The 22,859-nt window shown below is 43.4% G+C and overlaps 1 protein-coding gene across 3 annotated transcripts in view; it reads right to left on the reverse strand.

Moving 5' to 3' along the window:
* Positions 1 to 22,461, reverse strand: part of PPP1R13B (protein phosphatase 1 regulatory subunit 13B) — an 86,353-nt gene extending 63,892 nt beyond the window's left edge. For all 3 annotated transcript variants that reach the window (XM_061181345.1, XM_061181344.1, XM_061181343.1), the window contains exon 1: positions 22,196 to 22,461. Coding sequence is in view for 2 of the 3 variants with exons in the window: in XM_061181344.1 (XP_061037327.1) it covers positions 22,196 to 22,204 (9 nt within the window). In the remaining variant the exon portion in view is untranslated. The remainder of the gene's footprint in view (positions 1 to 22,195) is intronic.
* Between the last annotated feature and the right edge of the window lie 398 nt (positions 22,462 to 22,859).

Here is a 22,859-nt window from a genome sequence, read left to right on the forward strand (position 1 = left end):
GTTGGAAGTAGGACACATACAGAGCTACAATTTTTTTTTTTTTCAAATTATGCTAGTTCTGACATATCTTAGGTGCTTAAAATCAGAGTGAAGTTTATAACAAGATACTTAACTTCAAAGGACTTTTACAATTTATTAATAATAAAAATAGCTATTATTTCAGTGCTTACTATGTTCGCAGACAGGCCTTCTGTTTACCCATATTATATCTCTGAACTCTCCCAACAGGTCTACAGAGCTAGGTGCTAGGATGATCGTGTCACTGCATACAGACTGAAGGACTGCCCAAGGTCACGTGACTAAGAAGTGCCAGAGTGTCTGACCCAAGAGTGTCTGACTCCAAAGCTTAAGTTTCTACTTGAATAGCTCAGGAACAAAGCAGTGAACACCTTTAAAAAAGAAACAAAAAAACAACACAACTATTCAAGTTCTTCATCCCTATGAAACTGCAAGAAACAATCCCTATTCAAAAGTTATCAGACAGAAACGTAAACTATTTGTTTATAATGGAAGAACTCACTTCAAATATATAATGTACACATTCCTTTGAAAAGCAAAACATTGTAAGTATGAATACAAAAGAGTAAATTAGTAGAGACTCATTATAAAATCCAAAGATGAATGTACTCCACAGCCTAGACTGCCTCTGGGAAAAAATTCCTACTAACAAAGACTAAACTGAAAACTGATGCCTTCCCACTCCATGTCTTCACCTCTTTCTTGACCTGACCTGGGTCCTGAGATTTGGATCTGCTCAGATACCAGAAGAACCTTTATAAAAACCTGTGTACAGGGCTTCCCTGGTGGCGCAGTGGTTGAGAATCTGCCTGCCGATGCAGGCAACACAGGTTCGAGCCCTGGTCTGGGAGGATCCCACATGCCGCGGAGCAACTAGGCCCGTGAGCCACAACTACTGAGCCTGCGCGTCTGGAGCCTGTGCTCTGCAACAAGAGAGGCCGCGATAATGAGAGGCCCGCGCACCGTGATGAAGAGTGGCCCCCACTTGCCGCAACTGGAGAAAGCCCTCGCACAGAAACGAAGACCTAACACAGCCATAAATAAATAAATAAATAAATAAATCCAAAGTTAAAAAAAAAAAAAAAAACAGAACCGGGGATTTCTTTAAAAAAAAAAAACAAACAAAAAAAAAAACAAAAAACAAAAAACCTGTGTACAATTTGCAAAATTTCAAAACCATTCCTTTTGAAGAGAGAATTATGTATTCCATCACTCATTACAACATGAGGCTGCATATAAGTTTTCTTATTATCACATATCCAAATTTTTACCTTTCCAAACGAAAAGCTCTATTATGGAGATCTGACTGAATTTCTGAGTATTAATATTGTCAGGAAGTTATGTGTTTTCAGAAAGAGAAAAGAATGAACATTTTCTTAGCCCCTACTAGGCAATCATACACCAATTTAGTCCTCACGGCAACCTCAGAGACCCCAACTGGGATGGCTTTCAGATGACAATTCTCTCCCCTCTTCTCTGGGACTCACACGTGGAAAGTTTTCAGCGGTCAGGCTTATTTTACATGCCCATCCCTCTTGCATTGCTGACTCAAACTAAGGAAGATACATGATGAAAAATGTTCTTCGTCCCACAGGTATCCACTGAGTGTCTACTGTGTGCCAGGCGCTGGAGATTCAGCACTGACAAAGCAGACAGGGTTCCTGCCCTTGTGGAGTTTTCATTACAGTTTGAGGAAAGAGACAAAATAAGTAGGTAGAACATGTATCGTATGGTGGGTGGTGATGTATACTATGGAGAAAAGCAAAGCAGGCAAAGGAGATTGGGAACAAGGCAATTTTAATTTTAAGTAAGGTGGTTAGAAAAGGCCTCCGGGAAGGAGGTGAGAGAGTGAGCCTGCAGACAGCCTGACAGAAGAGCATCCAGACAGAGGGAACAAGTGCAAAGGCCCTGAGGCAGAAGGAATGCCTCCTACGATTCAGAATCAACAAGGAGTCAGGTTGGCTGCAGCAGAGAAATCAAGGGGAGAAGAGTAGGTGATGAGAGGTAAACTACTAATTAGGCTTCTGCTCAGAGGGAGCTTGGAAGTCCTTAGAGTTCAGCTAAGAAGTGGCAAGTTTTACCATCATGATTTACAGCCTCACTCGGCTGCTTTGTTGAGAACAGACTGAGGGTGAAGAAGCACAGAAACAGGAAGGCCCTTAGAAGGCGAACCCAGGAATCCAGGACAGAGAGAGAATCCCAGAGGTAGTGCAGAATAGAAGCTGGCTAGACTGTGAAGGTAGCTCTGATGGATCTGCTGATGGAGTGGATGCTGACTACCAGAGAAAGAGGCTGTGCCGTAGACAGGGGGCCCACCACCCTTGATGCCAAGGTGCCCAGACTCGTCCCAGTTCCTGCACCACCTGAAGATTCCGTTGCTCAGCTCTCCCTCCAGCATCCTTCCAATAAACCCCCTCTTCTCTAAGTTTTTTTTTTTTTAATTTTTTGGCAACACCTCCTGGCACGTGGGATCTTAGTTCCCTGACCAGGGATCGAACCCACACCCCCTGCATTGGAAGCGCAGAGTCTTAACCACTGGACCGCCAGGGAAGTCCCTTTTCTAAGATTTTAGAAAGTACTTGCAACCAAAATCAACTCAACTACTAAAGTTACTATCATTTTACAAATGAGAAACCTGAGGTATAAAAAAGGTTCAGCACTCATCCAAGGCACAGCAGTTCCTGGGTAGCTGAGTTCAGAGGTGAACACACAAGTCTGCCTGGCTCCCGAAAGCCTGTACCACACTGCCTCCCAGGCCTTGACTAGCCCTCTACCTGCAAACAGACGCAGAGAGCATAAAAGCAAAACAAAACCAAAAGCAAAAGTGGGAGAGAAGTAGGGAGAAAAGGTCAGCAAGAAAACCCGCTTCAGGGCCAGCATTTCACAAGACGTGAGAAGCAGGATTATCCTGTTACAGAGACCTACCTCCCTTTCCCTCCACCCCACAGGGTCAAGGGCCTCAGCAACTCTGTTCCGCAAACACAGGGAAGTCCCAGCTCTGTACCAAGTTGAAAGCTCCAACTGTCTCCATCCAGAAGAAGAGAGGAAATGGGGCTCAGGTTGACAGATCACCTTTCCTTTGGTCTTATCATCTCCCTACACTGCCACGAAATAGTTTTCTTCCACCTCTGGTCACAAAAACAGTTAACGTATTATTGTTGGCTCAGCACTCAGAGCGATCTCACAAGGATCCATATTTTAACACAAAAATAAAACGTTGTGTTCCCTGAGGTTAACAGTCATACCAGTCCTACAAAAAGCATACATTTTAAGCTGCAAATTTGAGAGGACAGTACACAGGTGCCTCAATTTTTTCTCAATAGTCAGTAAAGTTGTTTGGGGAAAAAGAAAATAAAAAATTTTTTTGGTAATTTGAGTTATTTTAGAGTAAATAACCACTTGCTTCTTAATCCATTCATAAAAGCATTCAATGCAATTAAAAGGGATATGCTGAGAGTTTCAAATTTAAGCTATCATAAAGATCAGTCATCAAATCTTAGAGCCAGAAAGGAGCCTTACCTAACCACCACTCTTTCCCCATTTTACAGATGAGGAAGCAGAAGCCCAGAGAAGGAAATAATTTGTCAAGGTTAATAAATCTTATTAGTAACAAAACCAAGACTGAAATCAGGTCTCTCAATTCTCAGCCCAGCAGGCTGCCTCCCTTTCAGCAGTTTATTTAGTTACACTGTTTACTTAATATTGAATGAGAAGGTCTGTGAAATGTCCAGCAAGAAGGCTGACATACAATATTCTCTCAAATCTAATTTCCTCCCTTTCTTGTTTATTTAAATACCTGGCAACAACTTTAGGCACTGCAAAAGTTAGAAAAACCTCAGAACTTTAAAAATTATAGAAATGAATTGAAATTAAATTACAAAAGAGAACCATGAAACAAAATTGACACAGGAACACATTATCAAGTGCAAATTATAAAGGGTAGCTGATCAGAAAACAGACCTATAATAAATTTTGAAAATGACTCCATGACTATCAATGGGATCCTGAAAAATGTAAGCTAAGTGACACTATTTGTTTAAAAGGCATTCAATTGGGATATAACTAGGTGACCATATAATTAAGAACCAAACATGGCCACTTTGAGTGGGGAAAAAAAAGCTAACAAAACAGAATGCCAGGACAACAGGCAAAAACCAAGATGTTCTCTTGCACACCTGGATGTATGGGCACCCAGTATAAATCACACCTATGGAAAACTACATTGTTTCATCTGCAACAAAACACTCCCAAGAGAAGAGTACCACAAAGCAACAAATATTTTAAAAATCAGGACTAAAGAGAAAATGAAAACTACAGAATAGATCTTTTTTCTTTTTTTTTTTCATGAAGATTCATTTCAACTATCTACTTCACCGGCAGATGAAAAGTAAGCCCTGACTTCCCTGGTGGCGCAGTGGTTAAGAATCTACCTGCCAATGCAGGGGACATGGGTTTGAGCCCTGGTCCGGGATGCCGTGGAGCTAGTAAGCCCACGCACCACAACTACTGAGCCTGAGTGCCACAACTACTGAAGCCCGTGCGGCTAGAGCCCGTGCTCCGCAACAAGAGAAGCCACCCCAACGCAGCAATAAATAAATAAATTTATATTTTTAAAAAAGTAAGCCTTATAAAATGACTCATAAATCCTACCTCAAAAAAATTCTTTTCCACCCTTAATCCAACAGAAACAAGGGAAAGAACCATTTATGACATGCAAGTGAAAGAGGTAGGAGCATTATCCCCATTTTACAGATGAAGAAGCGGGGTCAAGAGAGTCTTGATACGTCACTCAAGGTCCGAATCTAAACCCAGGGATGACTCCAAAAGCCACAAGGCCCATGAGAGTCCCAGGTCTCTTTCAGGACAGATATCACAGCTTGGCAGGCCACCTCTCTCCCTCCCTTCAAGATGAGGCAGACAGGGCTTCCCTGGTGGCGCAGCGGTTGAGAGTCTGCCTGCCAATGCAGGGGACACGGGTTCGAGCCCTGGTCTGGGAAGATCCCACGTGCCGCGGAGCAACTGGGCCCGTGAGCCACAGCTACTGAGCCTGCGCGTCTGGAGCCTGTGCTCCGCAACAAGAGAGGCCGCGATAGTGAGAGGCCCGCGCACCGCGATGAAGAGTGGCCCCTGCTTGCCGCAACTAGAGAAAGCCCTAGCACAGAAATGAAGACCCAACATAGCAATCAATCAATCAATAAATCTTTAAAAAAAAAAAAAAAAAAAAAAAAAAAAGATGAGGCAGACAGTGTTTCTATCCTCAAAAGAGAATGAGGGGAGGGGATGGGCTTGGTATGTAGGCTTGGCACACCTCACTCAGCTGTGGGTCTCTTTCAGCCAAGGCCAGAAAAAGCTCACGGACCACGACGACCCTAGTCACCAGATCTGGGCCCCGTGGGACAACCAAGGACCCCCCCACAGGACAACCAAGATCCTACATCCAAGGAATCAACTGACCTTGGAAATTCAAACCACAGAACCTAACTTCAACATTCAAGGGTTCTGCAGTCCAGCACCCATCTTCCTCCTCAGCTGCTGTGAACAGCAATAAAAGTAACAGCACCTGTTTACTGACTGACACTATGTGCTAGACCTCATGCTGAGCATTCTCCATGCATAATATTGTTCAATCCTGCCAGAAATCCTGTGATGAGGTTTTTGTTTTTCTTTGGGGTTTTTTCTTTTTTTTTCTATTATCCTTATTATTTTTTAGGTGGCAAATTAACACCCACGTAATTTTTTTTTAGAGTCTAACAACAGATGTAATAAAAAACAGACAGTCCCCCTAATGACTCACAGTTTTAAACAGCTGGTATATATCCTTTTAGACCTTTCTCTCCACCACAAAACTCTTTTCTTCTTTTTTACAGTGAGATCACGTTAAGTAGAAAACGGGTTTTTCAGCCAACACTACATTTGGGGCATTTTTCCACAAGAATTCACACAGTTCTACTCCTTTTTTTTAGACTATATTTCTCCCTATGGCCACACCATTATTTATTGAGAGACACTGTTACTTTCAGATGAGGAGATAAGCTCCAACCGGTATGTGACTTCTTTAAGGTCACAGAGTAAGTGGCAGGGCCAAGGCTGGACCCAGGCCTACCTGATTCCAAAGTCCGTGTTCTCAAACACTCGGTCCCACAAGGTACTTGTTTTGAATGTTTCTGTCAACTAGACTACAAACCCCTTGAAGACAAGGAATTAGTGTCTTTAAGTCTCCAATGCCTAGCATTGTGTTGGCATATAATAAGAGTTAATAAATATTTGTTGTGTAAATATCTGATGAATGTCACTTTTTTTGTACCTCGTTTACCTTCCCTCCTATGCCATTCATATCTTTCACAGTGCCCTGGTATATCATGGAGGCACAAACATATCTGTTGAAAGTAAGTATAGCTCTAACGCCACTCTCGGTCTGGGTCACTTGGCCTCTCTCCATCTCAGAATTCACCTGCAATGCCAGCTCAGACCCACCTGCTTCTCCAGGAGCTTCCCTAACAGAGGGCTTTCGCATGGAGACCCCTCTATTCAGCTCTAATACAACATCATAAAAAGTTAGCACTAGAAACGATCTTAGCAGTTATTCATCCTGTACCCCTCCTCACTCTGTAGTAATAGAGATCATAATCTATGGTTTTATGACAAACTAATAAGGCTTCAACCCACAAGAAATTAAAAATTTCAAAACCAAAGTGTAAGGCACTTAAAGTAGATTTTGCTAGGTACTATTTGGGGAGGGGGATGGCAAGATACGAAGGCAGTGAAATTTCGCAAAAATCTAAATGTCTATTTGAGCCTCCAAAAGACTACTAACCCTAAGTTTATAGTCCTGTCCTGCCTGACTCCATGGTGGTGCAGAATTTTGACCTTGGTAACCTCTAGCACCAGACTTCTCTCAATACTAGCCAAAACCTCATCAACTGATAGAAATGGGCTCTTCTATTGTATGATTAACCATAAAGCTTCAGATTAAGAGATTTTAATAACAGTTTTGCATAACAAAAAAAACTGGCAAAACAAACACAAAAGATAATTTTCCATTAAATTTAGTCATGGAACTTAGCTACTTTGACTTGACTATCAAAAGTATAAGCAGGGGACTTCCCTGATGGTCCAGTGGTTAAGACTTTGCCTTCTGATGCAGGGGGTGAGGTCGATCTCTGGTTGGGGAGCTAAGATCCCACATGCCTCAGGGCCAAAAAGCAAACAAAAAACAACAAAACAAAACATAAAACAGAAGCAATATTGTAACAAATTCAATAAAGACTTTAAAAATGGTCCACATCGGAAAAAAAAAAAAAAGCATAAGCAGCTGCTAGTGCTTCTATAAAAATATCCCATTTTCCCTCCCAGTTACCCCATATAAGCCTCAGTATCTGATTATCAGCAACTCTCCTAAAGGACTCCCACCAGAAACCACTTGGACCATGAGGTATTCTCTGTTAACAACGATATTTGAGGATTTGTTCGATTCTAGAGGCAAATAACCATATAAGAAGATTAAAATTAGACTCTTGGGTTTGTTTTATGACAAGACACTGCAGTATAATAGACACAAAAAACCAAAACCCATAATGTAAAGCAAAGTATTACAATGTATATAACATAAACTGGACACACTAACAGGATCACTCATTCATTCATTTAGGAAAATTTTACTGAGCCCAACATGGCCCTGGGCCAGGCTCGGGACACAGACTGTCAACATCGCCTCAGTCACTGAACCTTGAGCTAAGACAGAGAAGAGATACCAGGAAACTACAGTGGGAAACTGCAGAGTGCCATGAGACCCCACAGAAGGACAGCCTGATCCAGATGCCAGCACCAGGGAAGACTTCCCAAAGGAAGCAACATGTAGGCTGAGACTAAAGGAGTTAGCCTTGAAGGGGAGTGGAGAATGCGTGCGGGAGCCAGGGGGTAAGCAGATTATGTTCTTTTTTTTTTTTTAATGTTTATTTTTATTTATTTTTTATTGGAGTATAATTGATTTACAATGTTGTGTTAGTTTCTGCTGTACAGCAAAGTGAGTCAGTTATACATAAACATATATCCACTTTTTTTAGATTCTATTCCCATATAGGTCATTACAGAGTATTGAATAGAGTTCCCCATGCTATTCAGTAGGTTCTTATTAATTATCTGTTCTATATATAGTAGTGTGCATATGTCAATCCCAATCTCCCAATTTATCCCTCCTCCTTCCTTTCCCCCCTAGTAACCACAAGTTTGTTTTCTACATCTGTGACTCAACTGCTGTTTTGTAAACAGGTTCATTTGTACCATATTTCTTTTTTTTTAAATGTGTTTCTTTTTTTTAAATTACAAATTTATTTATTTATTTTTCGGTTGTGTTGGGTCTTCAATGCCGCGCGTGGACTTTCTCTAGCTCTGGCGAGCAGGGGATACTTACTCTTCATTGCGGTGTGCGTGCTTCTCTTTGCGGTGGCTTCTCTTGTTGCAGAGCTCTAGGCACGTGGGCTTCAGTAGTTGTGGCACACAGGCTCAGTAGTCGTGGTTCGCAGGCTCTAGAGCACAGGCTCAGTAGTCGTGGGGCATGGGCTTAGTTGCTCCGTGGCATGTGGGATCTTCCCGGACCAGGGCCCGAACCCATGTCCCCTGCACTGGCAGGCAGCTTCTTGACCACTGCACCACCAGGGAAGTCCTGTACCATTTCTTTAAATTCCACATATAAGCGCTATCATATGATATTTGTCTTTCTCTGTCTTACTTCACTCACTATTACAATCTCTAGGTCCATCCATGTTGCTGCACATGGCATTATTTCGTTCTTTTTTTATGGCTGAGTAATACTCCATTGTATATATGTACCACATCTTCTTTATCCATTCCTCTGTCGATGGACATTTAGATGGACCACTGTGCCACCAGGGAAGGCCCTGCCCATTTTTTGATTGGGTTGTTTTTTGTTTTTTTTTGTTTTTTTTTTAAGCACTTTAAATTTATTTATTTATTTATTTTTATTTTTGGCTGTGTTGGGTCTTCGTTTCTGTGCGAGGGCTTTCTCTAGTTGCGGCAAGCGGGGGCCACTCTTCATCGCGGTGCACGGGCCTCTCACTATCGCGGCCTCTGTTGTTGCGGAGCACAGGCTCCAGACGCGCAGGCTCAGTAGTTGTGGCTCACGGGCCCAGTTGCTCCACGGCATGTAGGATCTTCCCATACCAGGGCTCAAACCCGTGTCCCCTGCATTGGCAGGCAGATTCTCAACCACTGCGCCACCAGGGAAGCCCTGGGTTGTTTTTTGATATTAAACATGAGCTGTTTGTATATTTTGGAGATTAATCCCTTGTCAGTCGCTTCGTTTGCAAATATTTTCTCCCATTATGTGGGTTTTCTTTTCGTTGTGCTGATGGTTTCCTTTACTGTGCAAAAGCTTCTAAGTTTAATTAAGCCCCATTTGTTTATTTCTGTTTTTATTTTCATTACTCTAGGAGGTGGACCAAAAAAGATTTTTATGCGACTTATGTCAGAGGGTGTTCTGCCTATGTTTTCCTCTAAGAGTTTTATAGTATCTGGTCTTACATTTAGGTCTTTAATCCATTTTGAGTTTATTTTTGTATATGGAGATTATGTTCTAAGTAGAGAGTCTGCTTAACTGTTCCACAGACCACCAATCAATGACAGATGAAAACAGCCATGATTAAATAAACCCCATTAGGCACTGCTTTCTTCTGTGCCAAAAACTTGACATTTAAATGACCATACCCTAATTTGGTTATGTTTCCAGCCATGCTTCATTCTAGAAGGTGATAAAGGAGCTCCTCTTAAATGTCTTCCACAGTGTTCTTTTTATATTTTGGTTTTACTTTTGCTATTCTTTTCTACTCTATTTACAAGTGAGAGTAGAAGGTGAAACTCTCAAGATAATTTAGTGTTAGAATATACTGAAGGAAAACAGTTAGAACTAGGTAGTCTTCCCAGACATACCAGGGCTGATAAAGTATTTCTGAGAGAGTAGTTTAATTGTAACAGTACTAGTAGTTAAATGTTGATAAAATCATCCTTTCAAATTTTTCCTAATTTTAATTAGAATCCTAAATCCTTTAATTATTAATTACACTATTTCTGTGGTTGTTAAGCACTCTTAATGACACAGCAAACAATAAAATTAGTTACCCAAAGACATCAATTAGAACATATCCTCACAAAATTACAATTTAACATTTTTCACCTGTGAAAACTTGTTAAATACCTATCTAAATTAAGCAGTCTCCAAAGCAAAAATGTTTTTTAAATGTACTGAATCAAGATCATTTAACATTTTGGAGATACTAAACATTTGGAGGATAAAAGCACACATCTATAGTGCTTACTATAGACCAGGCACTGTTATAGGTTCTTTATATATAACTCATTTAATACTTACAAAACCAGTGAGGTAGGTACTACTATGACCTCCATTTTACAGATGAGGACACTAAGACACAGAGAGATTAACTCACCCAAGATCACATAGGTAGGAAATTAAATAGTTGAGATTCAAACCCAGACAGTCCACCCCCAAATCCGTGCTCTTTAACTACTGCATTACACTGTCCCTCAATAGTTTTTCGAATATAAAAGCAAAAATTAGTAACTGAAAACTGCTATAATAAAACACCAGGGACTTCCCTGGTGGCACAGTGGTTAAGAATCTGCCTGCCAATGCAGGAGACACAGGTTTGAGCAGTGGTCTGGGAAGATCCCACATGCTGTGGAGCGGCTGGGCCCATGCACCACAACTACTGAGCCTGCACTCTGGAGCCCGCGAGCCACAACTACTGAGCCCCCGTGCCACAACTACTGAAGCCCGCATGCCTAGATCCCGTGCTTCATAACAAGAGAAGCCACTGCAACGAAGAGTAGCCCCCCACTTGCTGCAACTAGAGAAAGCCCGCGCGCAGCAACAAAGACCCAACGCAGCCAAAAATAAATATTTTAAAAAAATAAAAATAAAACACCAGCCATGTATAATCCTTGAGGAATTAATCCTTATGACTGATAGCATTCTCTGAATAGCTGAGCATCTAACCCCTTTGTCTGAGCCAAAATCTGAAACTGTGCTGTCCATTTGATATGGCCACTAGGCACACATAGCTACTGAGAACTTGAAATGTGGCTAGTCCAATATCAGGTGTGCTGTATGTATACAATGTGTCCTGGAATTTGACAGGCTTAGTATGAAAAAAATGAATGTAAAACACCTCACCAATCATGTTTTAATATTAACTGCATGTTTAAATAATTTTTGGATATAGTGAGTTAAATAAAATACATATTATTAAAATTAATTTCACTTTTTTATGTGGCTACCAGAAAACTTAAAATTGCATTTGTGGCTCACATTATGTTCCTACTGGACAGAGCTCATCTAAAATGTGTCCAGCTGCTGTCTACATTACTGATATTATTTAGTCTCTTCTTGATGACTCAGTCATCATGAGGACCTTTAACCACCACCCTGTGTGTAGCCTGTAATCTGTCATTGTGCTATCTTTGGTGTTGACTGAGGTCAGGATGCCCACCCTCAGACCACAACCTCAGATTTTCTTAAAGCTGTTTCTTTCTATGGTTTCCAGCAGCATGTCTGCCCACAGCTACACCCCTCCAGCAACCTTGGATGCAGCTTCTAAAGATTTAGAAGCCAGGTAAATTAGAACTGTGCAACACCTAAGAACCAAGGATAAGTGACGGCTGAGGAGGATCACCTCCAAGTTAGCTTCAATGCATGATTCTTTGACAACTATTTTGACTGCTCGGAGACCCTTTTCTGCCTTGACTATCCTGATAGACTCTTCTCATTGATTCCAGACACTTAATGCCAACTTTAACATAAATTAGAGCATTTACAACTCTCCTTAAAATCCTGCAACAGTAGTTTCAGTTTGAGATGAAAAAGTTCTGAAGATGAATGGTGGCGATGGCTGCTGAACAACGTGAATGTGCTTAATTCCGCAGAACTGTACACTTAAAAATGGTAAATTTTGTTACGTATACTTTACCACAATTAAAAAAAAACAACCAACTTCAACAGTTTCATATCCTTCTCAGGATCAAGTTCAAACTTTCATGCAGGTCACACATGGCCCTCAGAATCTGACCTCTAGCGACCTTTCTAGCCCCCTTGCTTCATCTGGCCTTAAGCTCCAAGCAACTTCCCTCAACATACCACACCAATTCAGATCTCAATGCCCTGCAAACATTAAGGCCTCTACCTAAAATTCCTTCTTCCTCATCCTTCTCAACTCGATTCAAATGTCACCTCCTCTGTGAAAACTCCCCTGACATCCCAAGGTTGAGAAGACTCCTCTCACCACTGTGCCCTGCCATACGTAGCTTGTACTCTGCCAGGCGTACAGTCTTTATCTTTCAGAATGGCACTTTTTATTTACATGATTGTTCCCCACCGTGAGCTCAGTGAGAGCAGGGACTGTGCCAGCCCTGGCACAGACCCAGCATATAAGGGATGTGCCCTAAGTGCCTGCTGAGGCCATTCAGTAAACAAGTACTTACTGAATGCCGACCAGAGGCAGGCAGCATCCTAAGCACTGGGGATCCTGCAGTGGGAAAAGAAAATGAAGCCCCACTTTCATGGAGCCTCCACAAACATCTGCTAGGTGGACATAAGTACTATAAAGAAAACTGAAGTGCAATCAGGGAGGGACATTTTATACAGGGTGGCCTGGAACGTGCCAATTAGGTAGAGACCAGAGAACAGGGGGTGAGCTTTTCTGCTGACAAAACACTGAGTGAAGTGAATCTGAACTGGTTTTGAGCTGTGGTCTGGATAACAAAGGGTACTGGAAAGAGAAGGTAAACTTTCATTTCTAAGAAACACAAACCATCCCGCTCTGTCCTATCAACTTGACAGATTTTGCAATTACTACCTAGTTCTCCTGGCAGAAAGAACACAGGCATTCTACCTAGGTGGCGTAAAGTTCACTTATGCTCCTTTGCTGACTGAATCCTCTCTGCCATGAGGCCTTATGGTTGCTAGAGAAAACTAAGAGGAGCAGATGTTATTAACAGAATGCACTAAGCACTTGACAATCCTCACAACCACCTTTTGAAATACACTGCTATTAAAACCCATTTTTGGGCTTCCCTGGTGGCGCAGTGGTTGAGAATCTGCCTGCCAATGCAGGGGATACGGGTTCGAGCCCTGGTCTGGGAAGATCCCACATGCCGCGGAGCAGCTAGGCCCGTGAGCCACAACTACTGAGCCTGCGCGTCTGGAGCCTGTGCTCCGCAACAAGAGAGGCCGCGACAGTGAGAGGCCCGCGCACCGCGATGAAGAGTGGCCCCCGCTCGCCACAACTAGAGAAAGCCCTCACACAGAAACGAAGACCCAACACAGCCAAAAATAAAAATAAATAAAATAAATAAATAAATTTTAAAAAAACAAACCCTTTTTTTTTTTTTTTAAATAAACTGGGGAGGGGAAGGGTTACATATTTATTTATTTATTTTGGCTGTGTTGGGTCTTCGTTTCTGTGCGAGGGCTTCCTCTAGTTGTGGCGAGCGGGGGCCACTCTTCATCGCAGTGCGCGGGCCTCTCACTATCGCGGCCTCTCTTGTTGCGGAGCACAGGCTCCAGACGCGCAGGCTCAGTAGTTGTGGCACACGGGCCTAGTTGCTCCGCGGCATGTGGGATCTTCCCAGACCAGGACTCGAACCCGTGTTCCCTGCATTGGCAGGCAGACTCTCAACCACTGCGCCACCAGGGAAGCCCCAAACCCATTTTTAAAGAGGAAAATAAGGCACAAAGAGGTTAAATAATTTGTCCAAGGTCACAGAGCTGGTAAGTGGCAAAGCTAGACTTTGAAACCAGACAGTCTTGGCTTCAGAGTCTGAGCTGATAATCACTATGCCCCCTGTTTTACATCTGTATTTCTATCACAAATACTCTGTTCCTATTGTTGGGGTTTTTTTTTCTGTTAATCCTAAAACTGTCAAACTTTACTTCACCGTTCTTCACATTTTGACAAAATCTCACTTCTCATTTCTATTCTAACACAAAAATCTGTCTATATTTTGATCATTTGTGAATTTAATTATTATTCACTGATGTTATTTTCAAGACTGGTATGAGATAGAACTATAAGCATGCAATAGAGCAAAAAGCAAAATACAAACTATCAATACAGAGACACAGATTACACTGCTATAAAAAGTGTGCATATATACTCCACAAAGATGGAGGAGGCCCAGGCCAGCCACTGCCCAATGAAGCTGGGTCTAGTGGGGGCTCTGGGTGGGGCTGATCAGGCAACATGACAAGTACAAGGGATGACACATGCGTGTGGCATGCCACAAATGCCCAGGCAGTAATCTAGAACATCAAAAACACAACATTAAAAATCACTTAATATAGGGCAAATGATTTTTTTAACTCAATATATTTATTTTACCTTAAGATTTAAGAGTAACATCTTTCAGGCAGGATACAGCAGGCATCTCAAGCTCAACACACCCAAAATAAACCTCATTCATCCCCTTACAGCCCTCTAAACCTATTCCTTCTCACGTGTTCTCTATCTTGGTTACAGGAAAGACAAGCCCGGCTGCTGAAGCAATAAACCTGTTATCCTCAACTCCAGCCACTGTACTTCCTTCCTGTTAATCACACACACTTACAAGTCAGTACACACACTCACATGTACGCACACTCTCACACACCCTCTCACTCCATCAGATCTATTTTACCTCCTATTGACTGGCTCTTTCCCTTGACCTTCATGTCAAGTCTGACCTGCACCAGCTGGTCTCCTAACTGTTCTTCCTGTTTCTTTTTAATTTCCCTTCCTCCGCAGTCCATCCCCCGGCCTTGGCTCCAGAATTCTCCCTCTACCATACAAATGTGAATGCATCATTCCACTTTTTAAAAACGTTTGGTGGTTTCTGATCACCCATGGGATCAAGTGCGAACCCCATTAGAACACACACACACCTCTTCACAATGGGGTCTGACACTACTTTCCACATCATAACCTTCTTTCATTCAAAAAATCGTCACTGAACACCAACTATGTGGCCAGTCATTGGGACAGGCACTGGTGGTAAATAGCAATAAAAAGAGACAGCTCCTGCCGCCATGAAAATTACAGTCTAGGACAAGAAAAACATTTACCAGTCATACAAACAAACGTTTAAGACTGCACTACAAGTATTGCAAAGGTAGACCAGGCAAAATGTTCTGAAATCAAATAGTGGCAAAGGTTGTACAATCTTGTAAATACACTGAAAACCACTAAATTGTACACCTTAAAAGGTAAATTTTATGGTATGTGAATTACATCTTTAAAAAAAAAAAAAAAAGGCACACCAGGTTGAAGGCCTCTACTGGTGTATTTGGCCAAGGCAAAGATGGGAAAGCTTTCCAGAGGAAATGAAACTTATTACACATAACTAACATTTGCTGAGCATTTACTACACAACAGGCACCTTTTGCTGTAATAATCCATCTGATCCTAACAACCCTAAGGTTACTATTATTATTATCCTCAGTTTAAAGACAAAGAACTGAGGGATCAAGTAACTTTACCCAGGGTCAGAGAGCCAATAAATGGTGATGCCAGAATCCACACTTAAGCCAACCGACACCAGGGCCCATACTCTGCTACAGTGAAGTCACCTGGGCAATGCCTGCTATTCAGAGCTACTTATGATACAATAAGTAAACCACTGTGCTTCATTTCTTCCAGAAGAAATTTCTCTCCACGTCCTCTATAAGGCCCTTAAAAGGCCCTTTAAGATCCTAACCCATCCGCTCACCACCATCACCTTCCTGACTTCATCTCCTCCACTCTCCCCCTCCCCCCCCACATACTCCACTCCAGCCACACAGGCCTCCTTTTGTTTCTCCAGAATGCTGGGCACGCTCCTACCACAGGGCCTTTGCATTTGCTTGACCTACAATGATTGCAATCACAACATATGTTATAAATCATGATTCTGTCAAAACTTCAGTTAACATTTTCTCTAGACACACTAACAATACTGCTAGCAAGACCCTGTTCTGAATTGGACACTAACATTTCGAATGTCACTTATTAATTTTAATCAAAACTACCTCATTTTCCAGTCTTTTATTGTTCTGTATGATGTCACCATGCAAAGATTTTTATTTTACAAAATCTAGTAACAGCAGCTTTTGCTTACCAATTAGTGCAAACAACAGTCATACGGCTATCTTTGCAGTGAAATAAAACAAAGCAATCAAGCCAAGAAAGTGTCACAATAGAACCTGATTACCACCATTCCTCTGTTCAGCCCTAGAACCATAGTTTGTGAAATAACTATGGCAACAGCACTTCAAGGCATCAAAATCCCACCGAACTTTTGCTGGGAAGCTATTGCCCATCTGTGCAAACACACAAAAATGCATGTTGACAACCAGTTGTATAACTTCAATACAGTAACCTGGTGATATTTTAAGTTTCTGTCATGCTAAAAATTCTAAGTAACTCTTAGGCATATATGCTGGCATAAACTTTTCAAAGTAGGACGCTGAGAAAGAAAAGATACATTTAACACATTTACATTTAAAACAGAGTTGTCCCCAAACTCAAGATGGCGAAAACTATCATCTTTTATCAAAAAGATTCACCGTGAGAATCTTTTAAATATTAAGCTCCATTTGAGCTAAGCATCAGGGGAAAATATTTAGCCCAATTCAACTTACCAGGACCTCTAGCAAAATGCGTTGACTATAGCAAGTAAGTGACTGGTACAACGGCTAGGAGCAAAGGCTTTTCAGTCAGACAGTTTGTTTTCAAACCTTGTTTTACCACTTACTATCTGGGGGACCTTAGCCAAGTTTTACTTCCTGAACCTCAGTTCTCCATAAAAATAGAGACACCACCACAAAGCCTATAGGATGCAGTGCTTTAGCGCATAATGACAAACACCATACACTGAGTGCTCACTATAACTAAACTGAATTGTAGGAAGTTAAATAGCTGCAAAACTTTGTTGCTGTACTTAATACTGTAGCCTTTAGAAGAGTTATCCCTATAGACTAGTTTTTTTAAAAAATTAATTAATTTATTTATTTATGGCTGTGTTGGGTCTTGGTTGCTGTGCACGGGCTTTCTCTAGTTGGGGCGAGCGGGGGCTACTCTTTGTTGAGGTGCGTGGGTTTCTCATTGCGGTGGCTTCTCGTTGAGGAGCATGGGCTCTAGGCGCGCGGGCTTCAGTAGTTGTGGCACGTGGGCTCAGTAGTTGTGGCTCATGGGCTCTAGAGCGCAGGCTCAGTAGTTGTGGCGCACGGGCTTAGTTGCTCCACAGCATGTGAGATTTTCCCGGACCAGGGCTCGAACCTGTGGGCCCTGCATTCGCAGGCAGATTCTTAACCACTGTGCCACCAGGGAAGTCCTAGACTAGTTTTTAGTTCAATAAAACTGTAATAATAAAATCTTTTACATACACATCTTTGTATGAGCGAAGCTTTGCTTTTCCTTTTGTGAATTTTTTGGGCACTCCAAAGGCTAGAAATAGTTTTATTATTTTAAATGGTAATATTATGTTTGTAACTTTTGTCTTAAAGAAACCAGTTAAAAAAAAAAAATCTTCTCCAGTCCTCGGTGTTTTGTTTACTGAGTTAGCTTGTAAATTCAAGCCTATCAAATGACTTAATGATTAAGTGGGACTTCCCTGGTGGCACAGTGGTTAAGAATCTGCCTGCCAACGCAGGGGACACGGGTTCGAGCCCTGGTCCGGGAAGATCCCACATGCCGCGGAGCAACTAAGCCCGTGTGCCATAACTACTGAGCCTGTGCTCTAGAGCCCGCAAGCCACAACTACTGAGCCCACATGCCACAACTACTGACGCCTGAGCGCCTAGAGCCCATGCTCCACAACAAGAGAAGCCACCGCAATGAGAAGCCTGCACACCATAATGAAGAGTAGCTCCTGCTCGCCGCAACTAGAGAAAGCCGGCGTGCAGCAACGAAGACCCAACGCAGCCAAAAATAAATTAATTAATTAACTAATTAATTTTAAAAAACCAATAATAGTGAACATCCACTGAGCTCCTTCTATCAGCTCTATCATACAAATATACTTGGGCAGTGAATGAGTTTACTAAAAGGCTGCCAAAACAAGTGTCAAGTTGTGTCAACCTTTGCTGCAGCCAATGCAAATATTATTGACCCCCCATGAAAGTATCTGCTATATATCAACTACCGGACCAACCACAAACACTTGGAAACCACTAGGACCAACTCATTTTACAGGTGAGGAACTGAGACCCAAAGAGATTAAGTCCACAGGTCACACAGTTACTTACAGGTGGGGACTGGAACCTAAGCCTCTCTGCTTCCAGTTCGTTGTTTTGTCAATTACATGACAGCTGACGGTTTAAAAAGAGAAAGACCTATTCCAGAACCTCAAAATGTTTTCTACATCATTGGGAAGAAAGTGAATACCTGAAATAAGTGAATGTTTGTTTCATGAGAGCTAAATATTAAGCACAAACTAATGTAACCCATAGCCCACAGTGAATATACTGAAGGGCTCCTAAGACAGAAATGAGTGGAATCAACTAGTCACACTGCGTGGTGCCTACTGGAGGTAAGGAGTCCCACTGCTAACATTACCAGAGGCACCGCCAGAGTGCCCTTCTTACAGGTAAAACACACTTCAGAGCCGCAGAACTTCCTTTACTCAAGTCAGCAGTCCTTTGGAAGAGAAAGAAGTCTCCTCAGTGCCACGCCCCAGATATATTTCACCTGTGCACAAAGTTTTACAGCTGCAAAATGTTCATTCTCTGTTGAAAAGAATGATGCTAACGATCAAGGCAGTTTTTCAGCCTTTTCATGCTCTGAACCAGGCTACTTTTATTAAAATTCTTATTTGGGGACTTCCCTGGTGGCGCAGTGGTTAAGAATCCACCTGCCAATGCAGGGGACACAGGTTTGAACCCTGGTCCGGGAAGATCCCACATGTCGCGGAGCAACTAAGCCCGTGCGCCACAACTACTGAAGCCGGCGTGCCTAGAGCCCATGCTCCACAGCAAGAGAATCCACCGCAATGAGAAGCCCGTGCACCGCAGTAAAGACTAGCCCCTGCTCGCTGCAACTAGAGAAAGCCCGCGCGCGGCAACAAAGACCCAATGCAGCCAAAAATAAATAAATAAATAAATTTATTTATTTTTCAAAAAAATTCTTATTTCTATCAAATCTGTTTAGGTATGGCCTAAACGATTTCAGGTCTAGACCCTAGGGACCAGCCAACGAGTAATCTTTAAAGTATAGCCCTCTTTTTTCCTTGGGAAAAGTTTTAAAATGTCACCCACTGAAAAAAGGTGAATGACCACAAATACTAGAATGCCATAATATTTTAATGAGGGAAAATTACAAAATATAACTTTGTTTAAAAGTAGACAATCATGAAACTGTGTAACAGGCAAATTGAACACTTCTACAAAGACATTATTGTGTCAGATGAGAACACAGCCAGATACTTATTTCCAACAGCTGAGAGACTGGGTGCTGCAGTAAGCCATCTGATCAATTAAAAGTTATTACAGACTCTCAAATAAGTAGAATATACTCTAAACCTGTGTTGTTCAATAGAGTAGCCACTAGCTACATGTAGCTACTGAGCACTTGAAATGTCCTAGTCTGAAAGGAGGTGTGCTATATATGTAAAACTTTACTGGATTCACACTGGCTTTCAGTGACTTAGTACCAAAAAAAAGTAAAATATCACATTAGTAAATTTTTCATACTGATTACATGTTAAAATGATAATATTTTTGATACACTGAGTTAATAAAAGATACTATTAAAAATAATACCAATTACTAGAAAAATTTAAGTCCCATTTGTGTCGCTCATTACATTCCTACTGGGTAGTGCTACTCTATACAAACTATGCAAAATCTGATCTAACCCTCCTTTGATGATTCATGACGATGATGATGAACACCAAATATATAATAAAGAAAAAATCTCATTTATATCTTGGATACATAGTTTAAGATAGTATCAAGTAAGAATGGCGTGTTCTTAAAACTTCTATTAAATTTACAACCAACGCCAACTACATTTATAGAGGAAGGACTCAATCCTAAAAGTAGTACTTTTAGGGAACAAGAAGGAAATACAAAGTAAAGACCACAAAAGAGGGACTAAGAGAAATACCATCTGTTTCTAGAAGGCATTTTAAAATAAAAGCAGTGTGTTTTAAATAATTAGTAGGCTTGTTTTTTAAAAACATTTGATTATTATGAGTATCATAAAGAAATTTCCCAATTGCCAGCTAAACAAACGTCGTAAAAAGGAAACCTGGTAAGGTTGAGACTAGAAATTCTAACTATGTGAGGAATAGAAGTAAAATGTCCGAATGTACCAAGCCAAATTTCTTAACAGGGTATTTAAAATGAAACATACAATGATGAAACCAGTCAAAATTTTATAGATATCCTTCAATATTACTATGGTATCAACTGTTACAGGATTTAACTAAAAGTGGTTTCAAAATTCCAAAACACCATAATGCCTTTTCCAAATCTAGCCAGTGAGAATTAGGGAGAGAACTGTTTCCAAATGCCTTATCTTGCAGAGGTTAAAATTAGAAATTGACAATTCAGAGCCATATTAGCCGTGATAAATATTTGCAGGGCATTCTGTTTGACAAGCACTATTGGACACATCATCCTTTTTGATCCTCAGGACAGCCCTCAGATATTGGTATGTTTTTATCCCTGCTTTAGAGGTAATACCAGGCTTGGAGACCTTGACTTGTTCAAGGTCACATTGCTAAAAAGTAGCAGAACCAGTACTTGATTCTGTTTCTTCTGAGGCTCATCCAGTTCTCCTTCCATTACAAGACAATCACTCATTTAAAACCAAACGTTTAGAAATACAAGCTCTGATGCCAAAGAAGGATCTAAGGATCAACTAGGTCAAACCTTAAGTACTCTGCAAACACGATGTGTTGGAATCAGTTCAAAAAGGGGAGAAGAGATTATCAAGAGACAGGAAATGACTTGAAAGATCAGGGAAAAAAAATTCTAATCTAAATGTCCTTGGGTGCAGGCATAGCAGAATAATAGTATTCAAGCAGAAAATGCAGAGAAACGGTACTTTCCTTCTGAACTGTGATTTTCAATGTAGAAATTGTAGGCTAAAAGAACGATTTTGTTGTTACTTGACTATAAATGTGTTTGAGAATTTTACTTAATATACAGGCACTCAGAAAACCAATACATCCAACTGGGTACCACCAGCCCTTCATTTTTTCACAAGTCATGACATTTACTTCACAAAAAGCCAGATGAGAAAAATTATAATTCAGCACCCACTGCTATTTAGATTAGAGGTAAAGGAAAAGGTCAGGTAGGAGAATGGCAAATTTAATGAGCACTGTCTTCTTCCTAGTACAACGCATCCTTGAGGGCAGGACAAAGGCGGCACCACCACAAACGAACCTAGTTCAACCTTCAAAACACACTGACAACAGGCCAGTTAACGCAAAATGTACAAATCTCGAAGGCACGGTGAAACGGCTCTCTAAATCCATTCCTAAGTAAGGAATGTAAAGTAAATTCCTAAATATAATACAACAGGATTCCAGAATCAGGAAAGGGCTACGGAGAAATGTGGGTTTCCAGCGTGGGAACACCACACGGGGGTGCCCACACTGCCGACACCAAATACGACACCGGCCCATTTCAGGCGGGGGGCAGAGGCGCCTCGAGACCCCGAAACGGGGCGAGCGCCAAACGACACACCTGCCTCCCCGTCCGAACCCCGCCGGGACGCACGGGGAAAACCGACCGGCTCCAATTTCACCTCCGGCTTCCCCTCCCCGGCAGTGCGGCCGGGGAGGCCCGGCAGGAAGGGCCGCGCCGCGGCCGAGGGAGGGGGCGCCGTCCCGGGGACCCCCGCCCGGACCTGCCCCCCGGACCCCCGACCACGCCGGCCCCCGCACCCGCACCCCGAAGCGACCCCCGGACCACGGACCCCCGGACCACGGCCCAGCCCTCGCTGACAGCCGGCGCCGCCCCACCTGCCCGCCCGGGGGGCGCCGGGGCCGGGCGCGCCCGCCAGGCCACTTCCTTCCCCGCCCGCCCGGCCCGCCGGGCTCGCGCGGGCCCCGAGGGCCGGGAGCCGCGGGAGGAAGGAGGCTTGGCCAGCCGCCCGCGGAGGAAACCGCCGCCGCCCGCACCCACCGGCATCATCGCGGCGCGGGTCCGCGGCGCCCTCCGCCGCCTGACAGGACGCTCGGCGTCGCGCCGCGCCGCGCCCGCCGCTCCGGCCGCCTTCACAGGCCGCGCGCCCGCCGCCGTGCTCTCGGGCCCTCACGGCGAGGCGGCGGCTGCAGCGGGCTGCGGAGCCTGGCCGACCCTGTCGTGGCCGCCGGCGCGCTGCGTCGCTGTCTCAGGACCGGTCGTCGTCGCCACCACCTCCGCCCGACCGCCTCCCGCCGCCAGCCCGCGGACTCTCCTCAGCCCCCGCAGGCCCTGCCCCCAGCGCGTCGCCCCACACGGCGCCAGCCGCCCCCTCCGATTGGCCCGACTGTGCTGGGGGCGGGTCGGGGGGGGGTGGGGCATCCGAGCCCCGCCCGCCCAACCTCGCTCCCGGCCGCGGCCAGGTACGAGCGCGTCCGCGCTCCCGCGGGCGGGCGGGGGAGGGGCGGGAGTGCTGCGGAAGCTGGACTGCTGCCCCGCCCGGCGTGACGGCCTGTGGGCTCCAGGCCTTGCGGGGCCAAGATCCCGGACCCTCGCAAACGTCGGGCGTGGGAAAACCGAGGTCCAAAGAAGGAAGGGTCCGGCCGGGGCACCGCAGCGGGTCACGGTAGGGCCGAGACTCGAACCCCAAGTCAGGGAGGCCGGA

Source organism: Eubalaena glacialis, chromosome 2 (genome assembly GCF_028564815.1).
Source record: "Eubalaena glacialis isolate mEubGla1 chromosome 2, mEubGla1.1.hap2.+ XY, whole genome shotgun sequence".
Lineage (NCBI taxonomy): Eukaryota > Metazoa > Chordata > Mammalia > Artiodactyla > Balaenidae > Eubalaena > Eubalaena glacialis.